Source organism: Panthera tigris, chromosome B1 (assembly GCF_018350195.1).
Source record: "Panthera tigris isolate Pti1 chromosome B1, P.tigris_Pti1_mat1.1, whole genome shotgun sequence".
Lineage (NCBI taxonomy): Eukaryota > Metazoa > Chordata > Mammalia > Carnivora > Felidae > Panthera > Panthera tigris.
In genome coordinates, this window is record NC_056663.1 from 81,203,136 (window position 1) to 81,228,187 (window position 25,052).

Genomic DNA, 25,052 nt, shown 5'->3' on the forward strand with positions numbered 1-25,052 from the left:
CTTTATGACTTAATATCAAGTTTCTCTACTTCTTTGTATGTAAACTATCCTTTTTCTTTTCAGATCTTTCCAATTCTCTCCCTAATACCCCTTAGCACCTTCCTTAAATACCCCAAACTTTGGCTTTTGGTTAAAAATGTGATTTGTTTTTGAGAGTCAAGACAGAAAATTCATACAGAACTGTCTGAGTTAACTTGAACTTTGTACAATCTTGGATCTCTCATTTTCTAGTAAGGTCCCATTGATTGAGACACAGGGCTTTTCTTTTCCATTTCTAAAATGAAAAAAAGAAAAATCGATTTTAATCTGTAAAAAAAACATCTCTCTGAGGTTGTCAGACTTGATTCCTACTCAGCTCAAATGATGTTAGGTACAAAAAGTCAATACCATGCCAAAAATTATCCTTTCCTTCCCTCCCCAAATTACAGTGGATTTATTCAGACCACAGCCTTAGGAAACAGTGAGCATGGCAGCAAAGGATAAACAAATGAAAACTCAACAGCAAAAAGAGTGACCTGGGTTCTGGCTTTGCCTCTTCTAGTCACTTAGAAGAGTGGCTCTAGGCAAGTCAGCTGTCTTCTCTGGGCCTCAGATTGCTCAGCCTGATACGAAACCAACTGGATGAGAAAATCTTCAAAGCAGCTTTTAACACTAAATATCTCTATTCTCTGCAGAGGAAATTACAAATCTTAATGTTTATGAATGCACTTGGCAAGGCTGTCCCATCATGTCCTTCACCTGAAATATCATGCAATTTGGGTACTTGTGTGTATACAAGCTCACCAGGGCATATAAACATCTTTGGATTAGAGGATGGGAATGAGCAGACATTGGATCCATGGTATCATTAGATTCTTAAACAGCCTCACCATTAAAAAAAAAAAAAAAAAAAAAAAAAAATCACTGCAAGACTACACAAAAGTAGACAAATGTGGAAAAAAATTCCAGAATTTGCAATGAACTATTTTCATTTCAAAGTGTAGTGTTTAACAGCTAAGAGAAGGCTAATTTTGATGTCATTAAATACTAGAACTTTTCACTACCATCAGCTTGTGATATTACAAGAAAAACACAAGGGGAAAGTGACAGGAATTATCTGAAAAACAGAGAGGACAACAATTCAGCTTTGAAATGCATTGCTTTTTTGGTCATATTTATTCTTCCAATTATGTTCTGCTTAGATATGTATAATATAAACATTATATTTCTTCTTAAGTACTTAAAAGAAGACAGCCCAGAAAAGCAAAATAGAGGGCAAATTTGTCTAAAAGTAAAGTCATGTCTATACTGGAATAGCAAATCAGAGCAGAACAAGGATTATTCAAATATTCTAAGCAAAAAAAGTATACATATAAATACAAACTAAAATATATAAAATATATAGTCAAACTAAATATATACAATATATATTATATAATAAATATATTACATAACATTTGTATTTTATATATTTAATGCATATATAGTTAAAAGTGAGGCTCCAGAGTCAAACTGCCTGTTCATATCCCAGCTAAGATTATAAATCATAATCACTCACTAGTTATGTAGCCTGAGGCAAGATACTGAATCACTCTGAACTCAAGTTTCTTTGCCTGTAAAATGTGGTAACAACAGTACTTAGGTAAGTTTTGGGGTTTAAATGAGGTATGAGTATTAAAACTAAGCATACAGTAAAAACTCAGAAAATATTAGCTACCACTATTTATCTTATCCAAAGCTCTAAATCAAATTAGGGTCTATGATAAACATGACCCATAGAAAAGTCAACCTCATCTTATCCAGTACTTGTTACTTCCAAACTGCGTTTATCTTATCAAGAGCCAACTAGAAAGTAGAAAAATTAATGATACATCTCTTTCTTTTTTGACCCCACAAACTGACTAGTATAAGTAAAAAGCAGAAAAGTAGCTGAAAGAAGGAAAAGGAGAAGCAAAGGTGCTACAGCAGCACTATCCAGCAGAACCTTCTGCGATAACGGAAATGGTCTACATACACTATCCAATATGGTAGCCACCGCCACATGGTCATCCTCAGACGACCCATAAACTGAATACGACTGCCAGAAATTTAAGTAAAAAAACAAAGGTCTTCTCTTCCTGAATTGTTCATATGTTCAATTCAAGTATCTTTGTTTTCAGTGGAGACCTGATAACCCTGACTAGTTAAAGAAATAACATGCCAGCTGATACATCAATACGGTGCAACTTAGTGCTAATGAAAGGATCAGAGATAAGAAGTATGTGGTCCTCTGATATTTTAGAAGGTCCCTAAGGCCAAGTTAAATTCAAGCTCACATGAAGCATGATTCAGTACACAGATCAGAGCTGCAAAGGTCCTTATCAGCAACCCCAATGCATTTGTTCCTCCACTACCAAATAAAAAGCTACTTAGGCAAGGCAGACTGAACATCCCTGCATTTATCTTCAATTTCTTTGGAAATTCAGAGTTCTGTAAGCCTTTCCCTCTTTCAGAAACACTAGCGTTCCTGGGCTGCTCAGCTTTTCCACTATAAACAAAATCCATGAACCACCCATATCTGAAGTATAACGCCAGACTCCTGCTTAGCTGCCCCTGTAATATGGTTTAATTATGATGACTGAACTAATAGGCTGACATCATAGACTTTTACAGGCTGACCCCATGTCATCCTGATGTATCATTTTGCACCAGTTCAGTGCTGTAAATCAATTTAAGATCTCAAGCAGGTTGAAAAGGCTGGTAATGATGCTTTCTCTGCTGTCTCTGGAGACTCTACATTATACACAACTTACATTATTTATAAAGCCTCAATGATGCCTCCATTAGCCTTGTAAGACTACACAAATGAGATCTTTTATACACACACAACTTGGCCTTGATTATGTAGGCGACTACAGCTTAAATATACTCAAATTACACTCTAGTTTCTTCTTTTTCCGATCTAACCGAGTCATTACATTTTATCTTTAGCCCAGAATTACTATAAATCAAAATCACAAACCGAAATTTAGTTTTCTTAACTAATAAATGTATATGGGGAAAATGGGACTTACTTAATGCTTTAATGAACTTAGTAGGAAAAAAATTACTTAAATTCCAAGAGATGTAAGAGGTTAACATTTTTAATTGCTTAAAAACGGTCATTTCTCTAAAACGCAAAGGTCATCAGCTCTTCAAGGGTATAAAACCAATGGATACTGCAAAAAGGAAAAATGTATTTGGTTACATACCTATGGTTGTAGGGGTCAAAACTAAATCAAGGACAAATCCCTACCCTCAGAAGAAACCTGATCCTGCCTGGATCCTCCAGAGAGGCTCTGGCATCACCCACCTCTAGAAAATCATCTCTCACGACCCTGGTTACAGTTTCCTAAGAATTGCAATATCACACAAATGTACACCACCTGCAGAGAAATATCAAATAACTGCAAATGGGAAAGAGGGAGGGAGAGAGGAGGACAAACACTTTAATCAGTTCAGCATACTCAGGCCTGGCACCTACATCAGAACAGCAATGATGCAAAATATTTATACTCCTTGAAAATGCTGAGGCCGTGAACATTGGTCCTGCCTCGACTTTTTTGAAATAGTGGTTCCAATACAACTCACCTACCTCCAATAAAACGTAAAGTGGTAATTATAAACAAGATCAAAAATCAACATGGGCAGAGAACAGTTTTCTCATTGTGTTACTGAATGCAGGCATGTTATCCACACACGCAATTAGAGCAAACGTTCTGAAATACAGGCATTCTGTGATCTAGGTGCTAAGAGTTCCAGCAACAGGATGGCACACTGCAATCGTGCAACTTCTCTATCATTCCACATACTCTGAAACTTCAGATACCATGCCAAGAAGAGAACAGGAGGAGAAAGGCAAAGGCCGGTTGCCACAGCACTCACGGAAACGATGGTTTCTCAAGGAGATGGTTCTGAGACGCGCCTCAATTTTCAGAAGGGAAGCGTCTTACTGGCTATCTTGCACAGTCTATTTAAAAGTCGTATGCACCTCAAAATAAACAAAAGCCGCAGCTACTGGAGTTGTAAGATCCGGCAGGCATTTGTTCCTCCTCCCTTCCTAAAGTACATCAAGGAAACGTTCTCTCTTTAAGCCTACATGTATATTAAGCAACTAGAAAAACAAGCCCACGTCTGTCTATCTCACACCCACTACCCCCCACCTTACTACAGCAGCAACCCCGAGAAACACTAACAAAGACAGCGGAGTAAATGAACAGTTGTTCAACAGCGAACTCACAAATACACATGGAGTGAGGCAATCGAATCCGGTAAAGGGAAAGGAATGAGACGACACTTGGGAGACGCACGGGGTGTAGGCGGAAGAGGGGGAAAAAAAAAAATTACGCGCCGCCGCCAAGCCTTTGAATAAATTAGAGGGAATTTCGGTGCGAACTTTCCTTGACCTCGACCCCCAAGAGGCTCGTCGGGGCAGAGAAAGGAGCCCGTCCGGGATGCGGAGGGGAGCAGGGCACCGGGTGTCCTCCTCGCGCCAGACCCGCTCCGCGAGGCGCCGACGGCGTAGAGGGCAGCGCCTGCGGCTGCCCAACTCCCGCAAGGGTCCCTCGGGCCGGCGCGGGACACAATGGGCCCGCGGGCCGCGCGGACGGGCCTCGGCCCGGCTGCGGAAAGGGAAAGAGAAACGGGGAGCGGGCGGAGGGAGAGGGTGGAATGGGAGGTCCCGCCGCGGCCGGGGCCGGGGGCGAGGCTCGGGGCCGAGGAGCGCGGCTTCCCCACCGCAGACCCAACAAAGACGCTAGGCGAACCCCGGCCGAGCCCTGCCTGCCTGGCCGCCTGGGCGCCAGGACAGGGGAAGGTAGCAGGTTCGCTCCTCGGAACGGCCGGGAGGCGCCATCATGGGGGGGGGGGGTCCCCGGTCCGCCCCACGCGGGGAAGAGCCCCCTCCCCGCCGCGGCCCGCGTCACCGGCCCCGCACGACCGCGGCAGCCCGGCGGGCCCGCGCCTGCCCCACAAGAGGCGGCGGCGGCGCTGGAAAGCCCAGGGAGCCGAAGGAGGGCGGGGACGCGGCAAAGGAGAAAGTTGGGCTCAGGTCTGTTTCGTTTTACCGGGTTGGCGGCGCGCCCGTCCGCGCGGGCGCACGAGTGGCCGGGCGAGCGGGGTCCCGCGGCCCCGGTCCGGCCGGCGGGGCGCTGCCCTCGCAGGGTCCCTCCCCGCGCCTCGGCCCGGGCTGAGCCGCTCGGCCTCTCCTTCCTCCTCCCGCCCGCCCGCTCGCTCCCGGAGCCTGGATTGATCTGGTCGCGCTGGCGTCAGGGAGTCGGAGCCGCCCAGCCTCCACTCCTCGGCTGCCAATACCCGGCGCACTCGCCCGCCCGCCCGCACGCTCGCTCGCCTGCTCACACGCGCACCCGCGCGCCGCCGCCGCCGCCGCCGCCGCGCGACCAGGGATCCTCTCCAAATTCCCCGCCGGTTAGCGCGAACGCGGGGCCAGCCACCTCCCCCCGCCTCCGGCCCCACGCCCCATTTATTCCGAGGAGAAAAAACAACTTTCCTCCTCCTGCTTCCTTTAGTCCGGGTGGAGCGGACTTGGTGCATTATCCTCAAATGAAGTTTGGTGTTCAGTATTTATTTCCTGAAATGTTCATCACCCGTCCACCGCGCCCTCCGAACGGTACCGTAAACGTGGAGTGCATTTTTGACAATTATCTTTCAAGGCTCTCCTTTTCCTGTCTAGTTTCCATTGCCCTTCACTAACTTTCCTGTTTTGCAAGCCCCAGAAGTTGCTTGTACCCAGAATTGGATAGCCTAGTTCTGTTGCGTGTGCTTACACCAAACCCGGAATCAGTAGTGTTTTGTGCCAGTTCGGGATCTAATGATTCCAGTAGCTAACCTAATTGTTTGACAGCTGCCACAATGGAACTCAACTTTTGATCCAATTTCTACAATTTTTTAGATGACTCCAACCCCCTAAAATAAAAACAAACTGGCTCTCATCTACCTGATCTGCAAAGACGTTGAACATATCTTTTTGTAACGATTAATTTTTCCCTTGGCTAGCTCTCTGGAAGCTGGCATGAAATCTTGGATAATCACCATAATGTTGAGTTATGTTTAGAGAGGAGTAATTACTCTGAGGAATAAACTGCACATGAACCAAAAGGATCGCTACCACCAATATAAGGAAAATATCGGAGACCGAAATAATGGCACTCTCCAATTGCTCATGTGCGATTACATGTCCACATTTTATTTAAAATTCTTACTTATTAATTTGTTTCTGCATCCCATGTGTAATTATTCAAAGGATATGCAATAAATCCCATGAAACACATAAAATACTGTTTATAAATTATAGATCAGAATGTTCCAGCTAATTTCTTTGTTAAACTATTTGAGCACTTTCTGGTCAGTTCTTGGGCCTCATCTCATTTTCCCTAAAAGCAGCATTTGACACAGTTCATCATTCTCCACTCCTTGGAACAACAGCTGGAGTGAGCCTTGTTAAATGCCACTCAGATCAGGTCACTCCTCTGCTCAAAACCCTTCCTTGATAAATAGGATGTGCTATACATACAATGGAACATTATTCAGTCATTAAAAAGAATGAAACACTGACACATTCTACATGGATGAAACTTGAAAATACGTTATGTGAAAGAAATCAGACACAAAAGAGCATATATTGTAAGCTTCCATTTATATGAAATATCCAGAATAGGAATATCTATAGAGACAGAAAGTAGAATGGTAGTTGCCTGTGTTTGGGGAAATAGGTTGTGGAGGAGTGATAGCTAAAAGTTCTGGAGTTTCTTTTGGGGGCATGTGTGTGTGAAAAATGCTCTAAAATTAGTTTGTAATGATAATTATACAACTCTGTGGATATACTAAAACTTATTGAATTGTACACTTTAAGTAGGTAAATTATAGGAATTTTATTCAATACAGCTATTTAAAAAGCCATGACAACTAAGAGCAGTGTATGCTCCTTGACTGGATCCAGGATTAGGGAAGAAGCTACAAAATGACATGATAAAACTTAGTTTTTATATTATAAAAATTATAGAATTATTAAATTTTAAGCTATAGATGACCTTTCCTCGCGCAGTCATACCTGGTAGCTGCAAATCATAATTATTAATTCTATACATGCCATGCAATTTGATTTTGCCCTTTATGCAAGTTCTTTCTTTAAATGGTAATAAAAAATTAGATACTTTTTTTTAAAGGACATTATTGGGACAATTGTCAAAGCTTGAATATGGCTTGTGTATTAATATCATTGTATCAAAAAAAAAACTTCCCGTGGCTCCCCATTTCACTCAAAATAAGGGTTCTCACAATGTGCACAAACCCCTACCTAATCTGCCCTCTTGGCTCCCCTTTACCGCTCCCATCTGGTCTCCTATTCTCTCGGTTTCATACTTCCTCAAGTCAACTTAACCTCCTCACACGTCCTGGAACAACCCGGGTGCAATCCACCTCAGGGCCTCTGCACTAGCTGTTTCCTCCTTGGAAAGCCCTTTCCACCATGGGCTGCTCCCTCACCCCCCTCAGGTCTTCACCCAAGTGTTTCCCTCTCAATGAGACCCACCCTGGTCACTCTAAAATTTTGCCCACCTCTCCCAAACACACATCCTATAATGCTCTTTCCCTGCTTGGCCGTGGATGTTTCACTTATCACTACCTAACTACTTGCTTAGCCAAAAAAACAGGATTTTTTTTCCTGTTCTGTTCATTGCTATTGTCTCAGAGCCTAGAGCAGTACCTGTCCCCTAATAGAAGCTTATTAAACACCTGTTGAATGAATGAATGAACAAATGAGTGGAGCACTGTTCTAATTACAGGGCATATAATGGCAAACTATGCAGATTAAAATCCGTGCTCTCATCAAAGAAGACAAATAATGAATAAACACACAAATACGCTAGCGGGGTTGGGGATGGAGGGTGGAGGATGGTACACGGGATGGAAGAAACAGGGTAGGAATGTGGGGAATGGGGAAGGTTGCTATTTCTAGGGCTAGGGCAAACTCCCTAACAAGAGGTCTTGTAGGAAAAGACAGGGCATGCCACTGACCTAGGAGGAGGGTCTCCAGACTCCCAAGCAGAGTGAAGAGCAAGTGAAGGGCACCTGAACCTGAGTCTACTTCACCCATTCACAGAAGAGCCAGGAGGCCAGAGTGCTGACCAAAGGAGAAGCTAGACATAGGAGGAAAGACAGTGTGTGGGCCCAGATGTACCTGGGCTGGTGGCTGTGGAGGTGGGAACATAGGGAAGGTCTCTTCTACTGCTTCTCTTATCCTAGTGAAATAGCCACAGACCCTACTTCCTGACAATGGAGAGGGTGGGAGAGACTATGGAGTTTGGAGAGAGCAGCAGATATGAGTTATCTTCTGGGAGAGTTTGAGAGCAAATGAACTACGGAAATGTGGTAGGATTGCCAGGCAGTGCTATTAAGTGCCCATTTGAGGTTAGTGGTCATGAATTTAAAGCAGGACCAGTCAGCGTGGCTGTGGATTTTTTTCCCAGCCTCGTCAGCCTAAGGGGCAAAGCTAGGATTTTGCAGGTGGGTGTGATGGAGGGAAAAAGGGTTAGAGAGAAGAGGGTGTGGGAAGGAGGGAGGTGAGGACATACAGGAGTAAAGGACAATGGAAAAGTAACAGGATCAATGGATTGGAGGTCCCAGTGGAATCTAAGAATTCCTGAAGTTGGGAACCACTCCCAAATGCTGGAGAACAGTCTGAGAATGGGATGTTTGAAATGATGGAGCTGGAGCAGTTTGGGTAATGCCGAGGTCTAGCGGTGTGACCAGAGACAGTGGGTGGCTGAGGAGGATAAGCTCCTCAGAGAAAAGGAGGTATCAAGGAACTGAAGGCAAATTAACTATGCTATTGAACTAGCTTGTTTAAAATAAAAAACAACTACTAATTTACAATAAGGGAGAGCCCTGAAAATTGGCTGCAAATATTAAATATACAAAATATGAACCCCAAAATTTATTTTAAAAGATATGACTCTACTCAATATAAAAAATGTAATGTGGGTTTTGTGTCACAGACCTTAAGTGAATTTGAATGAATCAATTTCCCTGGAATGAGCCCGCCAAAGATCCCTGGTGTGGTATATTACACATTAAAAAGGAATGTTCCAGTGATCGGTATAGTTGGGGGAAAAAGTGCAAATTATGAATTAAAAAATTTTTTTCTTAATGTTTATTGATTTTTGAAAGAGAGGGAGAGAGAGAGAGAGAGCACAAAGCAGTAGAGAGGCAGGGAAAGAAAGAGACACAGAATCCGAAGCAGGCTCTAGGCTCTGAGCTGTCAGCACAGAGCCTGATGCAGGGCTCGAAGCCACGAACTGTGAGATCGTGACCTCAACAGAAGTCAGATGCTTAACTGACTGAGCCACCCAGATGCCCGCAAATTATGAATTTTTGATGTTGAAATCCCTCTATTCTCTCATCGCACCTTTTCCTCCAGAGAGTTTTTGGCTGCTTATAATTAGGAATGTGTTTAGGCATGCTGTTGAATATCTGTGGGAAGACCCTACTTGCCTTCTAAGTACTATGAGGGTGAGAACTATGTCTAGTTGTTTCCCCACTGCATGCCCAAAGTTTGCACAGACCTATCACAGTAGACACTCAAATATTTGCTGAAGGAATAAATATCTAATTGAACTGCTGTGAAAATTCCAATTGGTGTTTTTCTTAAAGGACAGCATATTTTTGCAGTAATGGTTCTTTCTCATGATTGCCTTCACTCTCAAGTCTGAATTTCTAATTTATTTATTTAAATAAATATTTATTTTACTTATTTAAATTTCTAATTTCTAATTATAAATTCCAGGAATTTGCAAAATGCTGTTAGCCCCTTTCTAAGAGTTTCATAACAGTCTATACACTATGAGTTCTGTGTCAACATTTTATAATAAGTATTATCGTGACAGTAGAATTTTATATGAATTCCCACAGTTTCTGAAGTTTGTGGATGTTCTGTAAGCTTTGCTTAGCAGAATTGTTCTCTGGGGCCCCATTTCCAGGCGGGGTAGTGCAGTATTTATAGCATCTAGACACAAGCCTTTAAACACTATTTCTTCCTCCATTTGCCTGCCACAAAGAACTTCAATGTTGTTATTCCCCCAAACCTCACAATGAGTATCAGTGCTACTGAATTCCTAAAATGTAATATATCCACAGCATTTTCTGCTTATCTGACGTCTATTAACTCAACCATTATTAACCAAGACTGATCCTAATGTTATGAGTTTACGACCTATTGTTCAAGCTATTGTTTCTAAATTCACCTAACAAATGTTCAGCCCCAAGCTTGTTCCTCTTGCTAAACTGCTGAATTGTCACATCTACTCCTTGCCAGTTAAATCATACGGGGAGAAGTTTCCATGGGTTCATTCCTTTCCTAAGATGTTCACATCTTTCTTCAAACTCGCTCACGTCCTTCCTTTTCCATGCCCCCAGGTACTTGGATCTCATGCCTAGACCTCTGTGGTGGTCTCCAACTCTCCTCCATGCATTGAGTGAAACTCATATCATTCTAATTGGTGAATAATCTCCCAAAAGGAGTTGTTTGTCCATGTCATTCCCCCCGACCAAAAAGTTCAATGGGTCAGCAGTGCCTCCCAAAAGACTTCTAACTCTGAGGCCTGGTACCCAAAGTTCCTTGAAGTATGACCCTGACCCATGTTTCCTGCCTGGTCTCCTTCATTCTCCCACACGAGATGCCTGAGAGGCATCATTTTCCAGCTTGAGAACCTCCCCATGAGATAGATACCATTCTTCTCATCTGCTGATAATATCGGTGCCTACTGAATAGGATTAGTGGGGGGATAAGAATAAGAATAAAGGTGATAGCTAATACTTATTTAGTGTTTACAATTTGCCAAGCATTGTTTTCAGCACCTTACATATGTTTTTAACTCCTTTATCCTTCAAAAATTCCAGCGATATAGCTATTATATTATCTCCATTTTATAGATGAAGAAAATGAAGTGCAAGATGTTAAGTGACTTGCCTAAGGTCACACAGCAAGTATGCTGATGCCTTGAATGTGCTTAACTTGGTATCTGGTATATTGTCTATGTTCAGTAAAAGTAGTCAATTTTCTTTTCACGGTGTTCACAGTGCCTGGTGTGTGTTGGGCACAACTTCTGGCTCCAAAGTCAAGTGTTTTAGGTAGACTCATACCAACAAAATATTTAGTGGACTGGTCAGCTTTTAAGTTGTAACGACTATCTGATTTCCAAAAAGAAAAAAATTCTTTTTTTTTTTTAATGTTTATTTTTGAGAGAGAGAACAGGGAAGGAGCAGAGAGAGAGAGAGAGAGAGAGAGAGAGAGACAGAAGGACAGAGGATCCGAAGAAGGCTCCGCACTGACAGCAGATAGTCCAATGTGGGGCTTGAAACCAAGAACTGTGAGGTCATGACCTGAGCTGAAGTCAGATGCTTAACCAACTGAGCCACCCTAGCACCCCCAAAAGAAAAAACTCTTAAATAGTGTTTCTTCTGGTGGCAATTTCTCTTCACTAAGCCGGCATCCATTGACAAATTTAATTGAAAGACTAAAATGGTTGCCTTTAACACAAAAGCTAAATGACAGTGGCTTAAGCAATAAAGGAGCTTACTTTATCTCTTGTTAAGAGAAGATCAAAAATAGGAATTCCAGGGGTGGTGAGGCAAGTCAAAGATGTCAGGGCCAAGATCTCTGTGATTTCCTTGTCCTCTCCCTCATTGGTGATTATAAAATGACTGTTGGAGCTCTAGTCATCATGTTTGCATTCCAGGCTGGAAAAAGAGAAGGACAAGGACAAAAGGGGTAAACTGAGTCTGAAGTCCTTTAAGGAACACACACTACCACCACCATCTGTGATAGGCCATTACTACTACCATGACATGTGTCTACTTCTCCTTAGTAAATATTGTCATCTGGCCTCCTCTCTTTGCAAAGATGGCTGGCAAGTGTCAATTTTTTTGTTCTTAATCCTAGAAAATTGCCACAAGAGATGGTGTTTCTGCTGGTGATGGAGAAGGAGAGGGTGAATGCAGTGATGTGCTCCGAATGGCTCTGCCTGGCTTGTGAGAGCCGATAGGTAAATTTTCAAGATTTTTACAAGCTGGTTGTTAAACACCTTGGTAGCCTGAAATTGGTCACAGTGGGAGTCTTTACACCACAAAAATTGGCAAACACCACAAATTAAGGCCCTTTAAAAAAAAAAAAAAGAGCCAGTTGTCAAACATTTACCAGCATACCACTGAATATTGGATAGGTGACTAGGAGTTTCAGAAAGTTTTTTATTTTGCCTTATTATATTTGTCACTTATTTCCAACTAGAACGGTTGAGACCCATGAACACTTAGGCAGGCAATCTTTTGAAGATCTTGGTATATTAATACTCCCCTTCTCTTTATTCCATAAAAATGTTAGGCATATGCATTTATATTGTGTTTTGATATTTCCTCAGAGAATGTACAAGTTGTTCTTTGGTAGTAAGTGAGGCATGTCATGAAAATCTTATAAATGTCTATTCAGGAACTTAATAAGCTTTGTGTAAAAAATCATCTGTTCTAGTAAGAAGTGCAGAAATACGTGTAGAAACAGCCTCTGTGTTTGTAGTTGAGGCAATTGTTAAATCAGGTCATGCCTAAGACAGAGCAGCTTTTCCAAACTAAGGTATATGACCTTACTGAGGCACAAATAATCCTTTAAAATAATGTCTTCTTCCAAACTTTCTTCCTGGGAAAAGAGTAAAGTGGGAACATTTTCTCCGGATGGTTATGAGAAAGAATCCATAGTTTTTCACTCTTAAGGAGTCAATTCCCTAGGTAGGTCTTTTTTGCTTTTTAATTTATTTTATTTTATTTTTTAACATTTATTTATTATTGAGAGACAGAGAGACACAGAGTATGAGCAGGGGAGGGGCCGAGAGATGGAGAGACACAGAATCCGAAGCAGACTCCAGGCTCTGAGCTGTCAGCACAGGGCCTGATACGGGGCTCGAACTCACAAACTGTGAGATCGTGACCTGAGCCTAAGTTGGACGCTTAACCAACTGAGCCACCCAGGCGCCCCATTTTTTTTTTTTTAAACACAAACAGGCACTTAAAAAACATAGCACTGATAGGGACAAAGAATGCATTCCCTTTGGTTTGGAGGGAGGCAATAAGAAAAATGATTTCAGGAGCTGAGCCAAAAAATGAGAAGAAAACCTCAGGGGCTTGTGAACATGACCCCACCCAAGGGCTCTTACCTGCAAAATAGAATTTAGGTTATTTAGAAATGAATACCAGAAACAAAGTCACATATGATTTGGAGTTGCAAAATGTATCTTAGCTTTTTCTTTTTCTCTTATTATGATAAATGGACAAGAAAAAGCCTTTGAAATTTTGCATTAAACTTTAAGTTTTTATCTCTTTGGATACTTCCTTCTAGGACAGGAATTTTTAGTGTTGTTTTGTTACCTCTAAAGTCCATTACATAACTGAAGATAGTAAAAATTTTTTTTTGTTTAAAATATTTTCTCTTTTAAAAAACTTGCTGTGTAGGATTTACCTTAGTGAATGTTATCCAACCGTAGCGGTTGTGATGAGGAATCTAATTTGAAAATAAAAACAATGATCAGTAGTGATTAATCTAGAAGGCTTGGGTATCCAACTGAGCCAACCACATTTGAGCTCTGTCTGTTCAGGAATTTTTGGAAGATAGTCAGTAAATAACACCTGCTTCCTGTCCTGAGTATGGAGGCAAACCAGAACGAAACCCAGAAGTCAGACAGATGGAACTCAAAATATGATCTTTGCTAATTAGAAAGTATATGGTAACATGTAGCCATAGAGCTGTGGCCAAACTGACTTGCTAATATTTTACCTCCAAATTAGAAAGTCTCATGCATTAGCATAGTAGAACAGCCACAGACTGCAATTTATTTGTACAACTGTGGATCAAAAGGGTCATTCCCTCACAGAGAATCCTCTTCTGGTTTCCTAGAGGATTCTTCCACTCTGCATATGCCCAGTTAGCTCATTTTTCAAAAGAAAGCCTAACGTTGCCCTTTTCCACCTGAGAACAGGTGATCAGGGTTTTTTTGTTGTTGTTGCTTATTGTTTTCTTTTGTTTTCCTGATTAACCCAAGAATACTCCACTTTGCCTAACTAAAGTTGCCTGAAGTTTGCAGTTTGTTTTTATGGAGTCCAAACCCAAATGTTATCCATTTCAAAGTTTCTGGAGTTGTATTGGCCCCCAAAACTGTAACTGCTAACCTGAAATGCCTTGTGTAAAACCAAAGGCAAGAAAATAATAGGTAAAAGATGGGAAGATTACAAAGAACAATATTAGTTCAGTCATGAAATGTTTATTGAGTGCCTACTATGCGCTGGGTATAGTTTTAGGCACAAGGTCATAATAGTGAACAAGTAGCTTTTACTTTTGGTTGGCACATATTTTAATTGGAGAGACAGACCATGAACAAGGGAAGACTAGGTAAGTTAGTAAGTTATGATATGATCATTTAAGCTGTGAGGGCATGAAACAAGGTAATGTGATAGTGACCTTCATGGAGTGGGCAGCGTTCTATTTTAGATAGGGTGGACAGAGAAGGCCTACCTGAGAGGAAAATTTTAAGCTGAGATGTGGACAATGCGAAGGAAGCTGGGAAGAAGTTACAGAGCCTTTGTAGCCCCTCATAAGGATTTAGGATTTTATCCAAAGTGCAACAGGAAGTCACTGAATAGTTTTAAGCGGGGAAGAGACAGGATTTGGGTTACGTTTTCCGGCTTCTCTATAGAAAAGTAGGAACAACAGAAGAATCAAAAGGGAAATCAGGTAGGCCATGTAGGATGCTGCGACAGTGGTCATAAGAGAAAACAAACAGTAGTTTGGACTAGGAATTAGTGACAGTGATGGACCAGAAGAGAGAACACCGTGAAAAGGATAAACACTTCTTGTACTATGAGCTTCAAGAGGACAAGGATTGGGCCAGGGATATATATATATATATATATAATGCTGGTCACACATTTATATTTTCCAACCACACTCTCAACAACCTCAAGAGTCTTCTCTTCACAAATAAAGAATTCTAGATTTCTCCACCAGCAATATCTTTTTTCCCTCTTGTTTTAACTTTTCTTCTTCATGGCCCCTTCCCCCAAGTAATAAACATGCTCTAATATCTGCTGTCCTAAAAATACAACTACACAAACATTCATAAACATACAAAAGAGAGCCACTAAAATAAAACCAATCCTGTTCCCAAATATTTCTCTAGTTATATCTATTCTATGTCCCTTCTCATTCAAACTTCCTGAGAAAGCAGTTTATATTTCCTGCTGTCTCTTATTTCTTATATCACATTCACTCTGTGACCCGCTAAGATCCGATTTCAGTTTGCACCATGGCATTGAAACTATTCTTGCTAAGCTAGGGCCACTGCACATTGCTGGGTTAGTTGTGCATATACTACACAGTCCTCATTAAGATTTCATTGACCTTCATATTGCCAAATCCATTGAATGCTTGTCTGTCTTCTGTTGGATGGTTCAGATTCATTGGACACTACTTATCATTTGTTCATTCTCAAAAACTTCGGCTTTGTGAAAGCCTGGAAATGATGCTAACATCCATTCCTGGAGAACTAGTTGAATTAATATGATGGAGTACTTTGGAACAGTAATAAGGAGTTAGGATTGTTTTCTATATTCTGTATGAATGTATCACCAAGATATATTGTTAAGTGAAAAAAAGTAAGGTGGAGAAAAGTGTGTATAGTTTTCATCTATGTAGGTATGTTATCATCTATTTTAAGAAAACAGAGGGATAGGGGCACCTGGGTGGCTAGTCTGTTAAGTGTCCTACTCTAGATTTAGGCTCAGGTCATGATCTCATGGTTCATGAGATTGAGCCCCGTGTTGGGCTCTGCACTAACAGCACAGAGCCTGCTTGGGATTCTCTCTCCTCTCTCTACCCCTTCCCTGCTTGCTCTCTCTCTCTCTCACACACACACACAATAAATAAACTTAAAAAAAAAAAGAAAATGGAGGGATATGAATATATCTCTCTATATATTTGCTCATATCAAACAAAAATGGAAGGATAAACCAAACCTTTTTTTAACAAGTTATATACAGGGGAGAAAGAGAATAAAGTAAACAGAGATGGAAACTAGATTTCTCTGAATATATCATGTTTGTGGATTTGACTTTAGAACCCTTAAAATGTTTTACCTAATTACAAAGCAAAGGTAATTTTTAAAAAGAAACAAAAAACAAAAATCAAAATGAACAAATGAACCGAACTGGAAATCAAGCCTGTAATATAAAAAAGGGAAATATTTCAAATGACAAAAAAATACAGCAATCTGACTGTAAATACCTAGTGGGATATAATCTAAGGACAAAAAGAAATTTAAAAAAATTCAACTATTTTCACAAGTCACATTGTTAGTAATAACATTTGGCATTTTTTTCTGAAGTTGTAATAAAAATATATAATAAAAATAATTATTTAAACATTGTTGCAAACCAAGACTTTCAGCATAGGAGAAAAGCAATACAAATATAGATAAAAATGCTTTAATCTTATTTTCGAATTGGAAATATCAGTATGAACTCATGATGTATTTTGTTTAAAAAAGGCTCTTTTGAGGAAAAAGTTCTACAAATAATTACCAATGTAATAGCAACGAGCACCTCCGGCTCCCAAACTGTGGTCTCTGAATACCATGCCCCATTAAGGAAACCAGAACTTTTTTGAGAAATAACTGATTGTGGATCTGTACTAAGAAAAACATAAGATGACTATGAATCATCCTATCATACTAGAAAGCAAAGGAAGCTAGCAATGGTTACTGGAGTTATTTCAGAAAACTCAGAAATGGACTCAAAGAAGCCCCTGTAGGGGTGCCTAGATGGCTCAAGAGTTCAGCGTTTGACTTCATTCAGCTCAGGTCATGATCTCATGGTTCCTGAGTTCGAGCCTCACAATGGACTCTGTACTGACACAATGGACTCTGTGTGGAGCCTGCCTGGGATCCTCTCTCCCTCTATCTCTGCTCCTCCCCCACTCACTCTCTTAAAATAAATAAATAAACTTAAAAACAAAAAGAAGAAGCTCCTGTAGCCAAAGATGGGACAATTTGTGTATCAATAAAATAGTTGCATAGATTGAAATACACAAAAATATTTAAATAAATGACTTTATGATAATACTTTGAAAACATCCATTTGATCACATTGGTTGCTAGGGAACCAACTTATATTGAACACTGGTAAATAAAAAGAAAGGATGATGCATTATTTCTTATATGACTATACTTCCAGGTAACCAAATAAGTGATATGGGGATTTCTCTTTATAATGTATTTGCATTAACACATGAAAAAATGATACATGAAAAAGAATGATAGAATCATACTACTACTATAATTTCTAGTCAAATAATAGATCTAGGTAATAATCATCCATGACTGCCCTATCACCAAAAGAAAGATAACGAGAAGTGCACAATACCTCCTGTGAGGGTATTCTTGCCAAAAAATGGAACATAAATTGGTCAAGCCTTGCCTCTAGATCTAAATTACCAAAATATGGGAAATACAGTAGATAAAGAATATATTAAATGACACAATGGAGGCATTCAGCAAAGTCCAGAATGTGGGAAATTCTACAGAACCCAGTTTCTTTAATAAATAAATAGCCAAAAAAAAAAAAAAAAAGAAAGAAAGATAGGAAGTGGGGGGTGGGGAGGAACTGTCAGAAGAGATCTAAGAGACATATTAACTAATTGCATCGTGCAGATCTTATCTGGCGCCTGCTTCAAGCAAACCAAATCAAACCAAATCAAACCAAACCATAAAACCAAGAGACAATTAGAAAATTTTGGATATTAACTAAATATTTAATGATATTATGGAATTGTTAATTTTTTTGTTGATATAATGATATTGTTGTGACATTTTCAGAAGAGCTCTTATCTTTCAGAGATGTCTACTGAAATATTTGCTAATGAACCAACATGACACCTACTTTGTTTCAAAAATAATGCAGTTTTTGGTAGAAAGGCATGGTAGAGATACAAATAAAATAAGATTGAAAAAAAAATAAGTAAAATAAGATTGGCCATGAGTTGACCATTCATTATTGATGGCTCTATGGGAAAATATCATACTATTCTTTCTACTCTTTTTGTTTCAAATTTTATATAATAAAACATAAAACAATTAAATAAAAACCCTTGGCTCCCATGGCACTGCACTCCCCAGTTCTCTTCTACCTCTCTGACCATTTTCTTTTTCCTCCTTTCATGTGTTCCTTCTTCTTTGCCTGTTCCATAAAATATCGTGTTTCATTTTTAGCTCATTGATCTTTGGACCCCACCTACCCCCCCTTGAGTGATTTCATTCAGAAATCTCCTAGCTCTGAGTACCACCTATCTGTTTACCAGAGGGTTCCAAACTGGTATCTCTGGCCCAGATCTCTCGCTCTCTAATCTTCCGATTCTCATATCCAACCATTTAATGATTATGTTCTCCTGAAAATCTTGCACATCCTTTAAATGAAACATATCTCAAGCTGATCATCATTCTCACCCCAAATCTTCCCTTTACTCTCTAGTTTCTGCCACTGTCAGTGACATCACTCATGGTCATGTAAACCAGAAATGCGGATGGCAGTCTTGACGTGTTTTCTATCTTACCTCCCATATCATCAGGTAGTATTGATTTTCTCTCCTGAGTATTTATTAAACCTATTATTCATTTGGGTTTTTTTTAAGAGTTTTCTTTTCTTTTTATTTTTTTAAGATTTTATTTTTAAGTAATCTCCACACCCAAGTTGGGGCTCAAACTCACAAGCCCAAGATTAAGAGTTGCATGCTCTTCTGACTAACCAAGCTATGCACCCCTATTATTCCTTTGTTTATTCAGTAAGTGTTTATTGAGCACTACCACATGCAAGGCGCTTTCTAGGTGTTGGAAATACAAAATTAAATAAAACAGACAAAAGCCCTGCTCTCACAGAGTTTATATTTTAGTTTTGGATTTGACTTTAGTTGTTCCTTTTCTCTTTCCTAGACTAGCGATATAGCCTACTGGGTAGTCTCCAGTCTAGCCCCCTTCAGAAGCATCCTTCACAACAGGGGTTCTCAAAACGTGGTCCCTGAAGCCACAGACCATCACCTGGAACTTGTTAGGAATGCAAATCCTCAGGCCTCACACCAAGCCCACTGAGTGAGAAAATCAGGGAGTAGGGCCCAGACATCTGTTTTAAAAGCCCTTAGGGTGATGTTGACATGCGTGCTAGTGTTTGAAATTCACTGCCCTAAAACACCATCAGAGAGATTTGTCTAAAATGCAAGTCTGGCCATGCTGTTTCCCACTTAAAACCCCTTGGTAGAATTTTCCTGAATAAGGAAAATTTCCCAGCCCCATGGAAGGGTACACATGACTCTCCATGATCTGGCTCCAGCCTGCCTCGTCGCAACTATCAACTCAACACACCCTCATCTTTTCAGGCTAAATTCTGGCCTGACTTCCTCTAACAAGACTTCCCTCACTATTATCTCTGCCTCAGCCAAAAGCCCTACTTCTGTGTTTTGTTGTTGTTGTTTTTTGTTTGTTTTTGAGAGAGAGAAAGAGAGTGCATAAGTAGGGGAGTGACAGAGAGAGAGAGAGAAAGAATCTCAAGCAGGCTCTGTGCTCAGAGCAGAGCCTGATGCAGGGCTTGATCTCACGAAATATGAGATCATGACCTAAGCTGAGATCAAGGGTTGGTCGCTTAACTGACTGAGCCACCCAGGCGGCCCCCTACTTCTCTGTTTTTATATTAGTGCATGTATAGCCATCATTGTACATACCACATATAAGCAGAAGAATATTTCCAGGGCTCTGGAGCCAGATAAGCAGTGTGAATTTGGGCAAGAAACTCATGGTCTTCACTTCTTCATCTGTAAAATGGATTAATAGGTCCTATATTGTAAGATTATGAGAACTGTGTATAGTGCTGACTGACACTTGGTAAGAGCTCTGTTACTTATTTAAAAAAAAAAACTTTTTAAAAAAGTTTATTTATTTTGAGAGAGAGAGAGAGAGCACGGCAGAAAGAGAGAGGGACAGAGAGAGAATCCCAAGCAGGCTCTGCACTGTTGGCAAGGAACCTGATCCAGAGCTTGAACACATGAAATGTGAGATCATGACCTGAGCCAAGTAGGACACTCAACCGACTGAGCCACCCAGGTGCCCCGTGTTACCTATTTTTATGAATTATCTTTGTGTGGGCATGTCCTAGGTAGATTATGAGCTGCTTAGGGCAAATGCCTGGGAGTTATTCAGCAATGTGTTCAAAACACCTAGCATAGGATCTGCCACATAATAGGTGCTCAATACATATTTGTAAATGAATTCATTTCCTTGGTGTTAATTTCAATTCAGACAGAAGACTCAATGAATGGGCTCTAAGTCTCTGCTGCTATGTGATCAGTATAGTGTTTTCGGTGAAACGTTTATTAATAGAGCAGTACACCAAATCAAAACTGGAAAGTATGACAAATACATGTTATAATTCAGTTGACTTTATTATAAATACATTTTTTGAAATGTCAGTAATGCTAATTGTGCAAAACAATCTCACCACCAGTGTATTCTTTTGGAAAAATTGCTTTCAAACATTTAAATCGTCCTTTCCCTAACAAGGAAATGCGTTATGAATTATAAAGTACTATTGCCTACTAAATTTTACCTCTACTTTGCCAGTAGTGAGAATCCAAGCCTGCATGAGCCCTGAATGTGTGTTTTCCTGCTAAGAATTCTGAAGCCTGTTGTCCTTCGAGGCTTTCAGACTCCTACACTTTGACATTCCCAATTTTGTAGAAAGCCTTTCCATTTTGTCTGAATGAGGTATAAACTTTTCAGGCCAGAGAGATCCTGTGCCTTTGCAAGATTCTACCTTTCAAAAACTCTTCCTACACTAAAAACAGCAAGATACAGTTGATTTACTAGATCATTCTCAATAGTAGCATAGAGAAAAAAATATTGTACAAAGTCCCAGAAGAACTGCAGCAATAGAGTTTTCCAACAGTGTAACAAATTTTTTTTTTTTATCAAAGATAAAATCTTCTTTCCCGGGAAGTAGAGGCTATCCTGACCCTTTCAGTTACTCTTGAAGAAATCAGCTATTATTAGTACGTGCTTAGCCATAAGAATCCTTGGATAAGGTATGTCTTCTCATCTTCTCATTTCTTCTCACTTAGTTTGGGCGTTGCAGTCTGCCTTAAGACCTCAAGCCTCCCTGACGGTGTGGCTCCTAAAATTACAGAGAAAGAAACTTCTTTCCCCACATCCTCTATTACTTCCCGGACACACATTACTCAACGCTGCCTAACCCACAGAGGAGGGAAATACACAACTTGGAATAGGTGTTGTTTCCTTTGTCTGTCATGTTTAGTGTGCTAGAATATCTGGCATCAGGCCCAGAAAATCAAGATTTACTTCCCCTTCCCTGAAGCAATTTCCTCTAGGTAGGGATACTGTTCAGTAAGGAAATGGTCTCTGGCTCAATTTGGCTTAAAGGAACCTGGGCTGAAGCCCTCCATCACACAGGGTTTCTCACCAATGTATTTGTATTAATGTGTTTCTTCCTCTCTCTCCAATCATCTCCCAGGAAATGCCTCCCTTCCTAGGAATGTTTTCAATGGACAAAAATTAACTCTCATTAATCTTCAGCCCTACGTTGTAATGTTTGGATGTTTTCATGTCTGTTAGCTTACTAGATACATTTGCTTGTCCACTGAATATTTCCTGAGCATCTACCAGGCCCCCCTGCAGGTCAATCAGCAATACAGAACTTTTGGTTTCACGGAACAGTTGTCGTAGTGGATCCTGCAAATGTCCTGTGAGGTGCCTTCCAACAGGCGACATGCTAGTATATAAGAAGAGGCACAAAGAACCAGACTAGTACATGCTGATTTCCTGTTCTCAAAAGCTCTCACCGTTACCCTGCAGGTCCATTTTTCTCATAGATAGACTGCCTGCCTTGCTTCTTATATTCCCAGAAACATTGAGTTTAACCACAGGTGTTGTGGGAATACACTGAAGAAATTTAAGAAAGACCGTAAGGGAAATGACTCATTTTGCAGAAATTCATGTCAAGTAGTGTATCTGGAATGATCGTTTTTACTGGCTTAGAGTACAAACACAACTGCCTCACTTTTATTTATTCAATTTATTGCTTGAGCACCCACCTGCCCTTCATGACGGGAAGTCCACTTATTTCCCAAGGCCTCCTCCAACCACCTTACTTGGGCAGGAACACTAGGAACTAACTCAGTTCAAAAGAGATGGGTCCTGCAGCAAAAAGCCAGGAAGGAGGAGAAAACCAGGAAGTGTGAGTGGCTTGGGTCACAGGTGGGTCCTGCACATTCTGATGTCAGGAAATTTGTTTGTGTTTGCTACAATATGCCTATTGATTCAGCTCTTTTCTTCCCATCACCCAGTAGTGTCCCCCCCCCCCCCCCGCCCCCGAGCTCCAAGGCCACATCTCTTGTAGATCATACTCACACACTCAGCCATTTCCCCCTAATGCTTAGCACAGTGCCCGGTGGGCCATGGCTGGGGGACCCTGCCTCAGCCTCCTGTCATACTGGAAAGGTCTTCCCCGGGAAGCCTTGTTCAGTCTGCTGTGGCATCGTTCCCTGCCTTGGGACCACATCAGCATCTCCCAACAAGGGATCTCCCTGTTGCGCATAAAAAGGAAAGACAGATGTTGTTAAACAACAAAAACATAGGTGTTTAGCACACACACTTCACACACAAACTTTCACAAACAAGGATTGCCTATTTGCCTTGTATTTTCATAACTTGGAGGGTCTTTTAAATCATTCGCTATGATGAAGCAATATCCTGCAAGGGACTGTTCTTGGCCATATGGCAGAAAGGGACCTCATTATAATACTAACTTTGCATTAAAAATATCTGTTTCTAGGACTATGGCTATTGAAAGGATCCCCTGGCCCCCTGATTGTGTATTGAGAACCACCACTAAGCCCTTCTCTCTCACTGCTCCTCAACCAAGTCTCATATTGCCATTAAACTAGACTATTCTTTATCTCCAAAACATAGGCTGGGACTTAGGTCCTAGAAGTTACTTTACATTATGTCCTATGTCTTTCCTTTCCAAGGGCATGTATCCTCATTCCTAGTGCTAAACTTTGAACACCATAGAATACAACACCAAAGATTTGTTTTTCTTCTTTGTGAAAATATTTAGAAACTCTTAAATTTTTTTAATTATAAAAAAGCTTATGCACAATAAGAAATTCTGAAGTATAAATATGTAGAATAATGAGTGAGAGACACCTGTTTGTTTTTTTTTTTCTCCTATTCCACAGGGACAGATTGTTTACAATTTTGACCTTGACACAAATTGTTAAAAATCATGACTATTTTTAATTATAAAAGAAATACAGGCTCATGATTCTAAAAATTGAAAACTTTTCAATTCTACAGCAGAATAAATACAAAAATAAAATCTCCTTAAGTCCTACTTTTTGGAAGAAACTGCTCTTGAAAGTTTAATATTTTAACACCTCCAGAAAGTTTCTAAACCTGTAACTTTTTGTGTTTTGCTTTTGTTTTTGAGGGAATAGAGTCCTGGCTCACCACGCTGTGACCCTGACCTCCCCCTGGTCCAGGTGTTACTAGACTTCTGTCTTTGAAACTGTTACCCATTCTTCTTTTTCTGCCCTAGCCACTCTCATTTTCTAGACACTGGCTAATCCTGTTGCTCTTTCTGACTCTAACAGTGCATTTATCTGGGATGTCTGTTCTTTCTCCAAATACCTTCACCCTCTGAGAGTTTATCCATTCCAACTTGTTCCTAACCTTCAAACTCCAGAACCACTTTGGTCTGGATCACATATTTAGAACATGGTGTATGGCTGACCTGTATTGCTATGTATTTTTTTCTGTTTTGCTTGCCAGTTAGCATTTAAGGAAAGGATAACAACTCATTCATCTCCTTATCCCTGGCACATGTGCAGGCATTGTGTTTTCAATAAACATTTATTAGTAATGAATTTGTATATTCATGTTATATTACCATTAGCATACATAATTGGGAGTACACTGTAAATATTAATTGAATTCTCACAGGCCCAAGGTTACTATTCATATTCATATTTCATAATATAATAGATAGAAGTGTAACTTGATGAGCAATAATAACACCTAATATTTATTGAGTGCCAGCCATATACCTGGCTCCCTGCTAAACACTTTATGTGCAGCATCATAATTAATCCTCATGAAACTTTACATGGCAAATACTATAGTCAGCCCCATTCAAGGTTAAGTAATTTGCCTAAGACAATACAACATGAAAGAGACGGAGCCAGGACTCACACCCAAGCATTCGGGCTCCAGAGCACATGTCCCCAACCACCTCACTATAAAGTGCTTTCTGTCCCAGTGATGATTTTGCATGAGTAGTCTACACTTGGTGCCTCCTCTTTGTCACCACTTAGTCTTTCCTTCTAAAATCGGGGGTCCCCAGTAGCCCACTGACACTGTTCCTGAAGGTTTCAAATTACTTTTTCTTATCAGTTCCAGTGACCTTCTACAATTTTACCTCAGGGTTAACTTGTCAGAGCGTAAAGTCAAACCACCCTAAAATACTCCCCCTGCCTCACTTCCCTATTCCCCTTTAATGGCATGACCACTCTCGAGTCAACTAGGTGCAGGTTTCTTCTCCCCTGTACCTTGGGTCCCCTCAATTGCTTCTCCCACAAATTCTACTGCTGTATCTTTTTTTTTTTTTTTTAGTTTTATTTATTTATTTTGAGAGAGAGTGCATGAGTGGGGGAAGGGCAGAGAGAAGGAGAGAAAGAAAGAGAATCCCAAGTAGGCTCTGTGTGGCGAGCACAGAGCCGTGCTGGGCTTGAACTCACAAACCATGAGATCATGACCTGAGCCGAAACCAGGAGGCGGTTGCTTAGTTGACTGAGCCACTCAGGTGCCCCTCTACTGCTGTATCTTTTAACTTGCTTCTCCTTTCTAGTCCTACCATCTCACTGCTTCTCAACTTCACTAGCACAGCCTTTG

General features: G+C 40.5%; 1 protein-coding gene across 1 annotated transcript in view; it reads left to right on the plus strand.

The window, feature by feature from the left end:
• The window catches only part of LOC122238071 (collagen alpha-1(I) chain-like), a 108,318-nt gene that overhangs the window by 11,601 nt on the left and 71,665 nt on the right, over window positions 1–25,052 (plus strand). Inside the window, exons 3-7 of the mRNA XM_042984753.1 lie at window positions 3,823–4,022; window positions 4,171–4,268; window positions 4,417–5,047; window positions 11,954–12,056; window positions 21,062–21,169. Coding sequence (XP_042840687.1) covers window positions 3,823–4,022; window positions 4,171–4,268; window positions 4,417–5,047; window positions 11,954–11,988 — 964 coding nt within the window. The 3' untranslated portion in view covers window positions 11,989–12,056; window positions 21,062–21,169. The remainder of the gene's footprint in view (window positions 1–3,822; window positions 4,023–4,170; window positions 4,269–4,416; window positions 5,048–11,953; window positions 12,057–21,061; window positions 21,170–25,052) is intronic.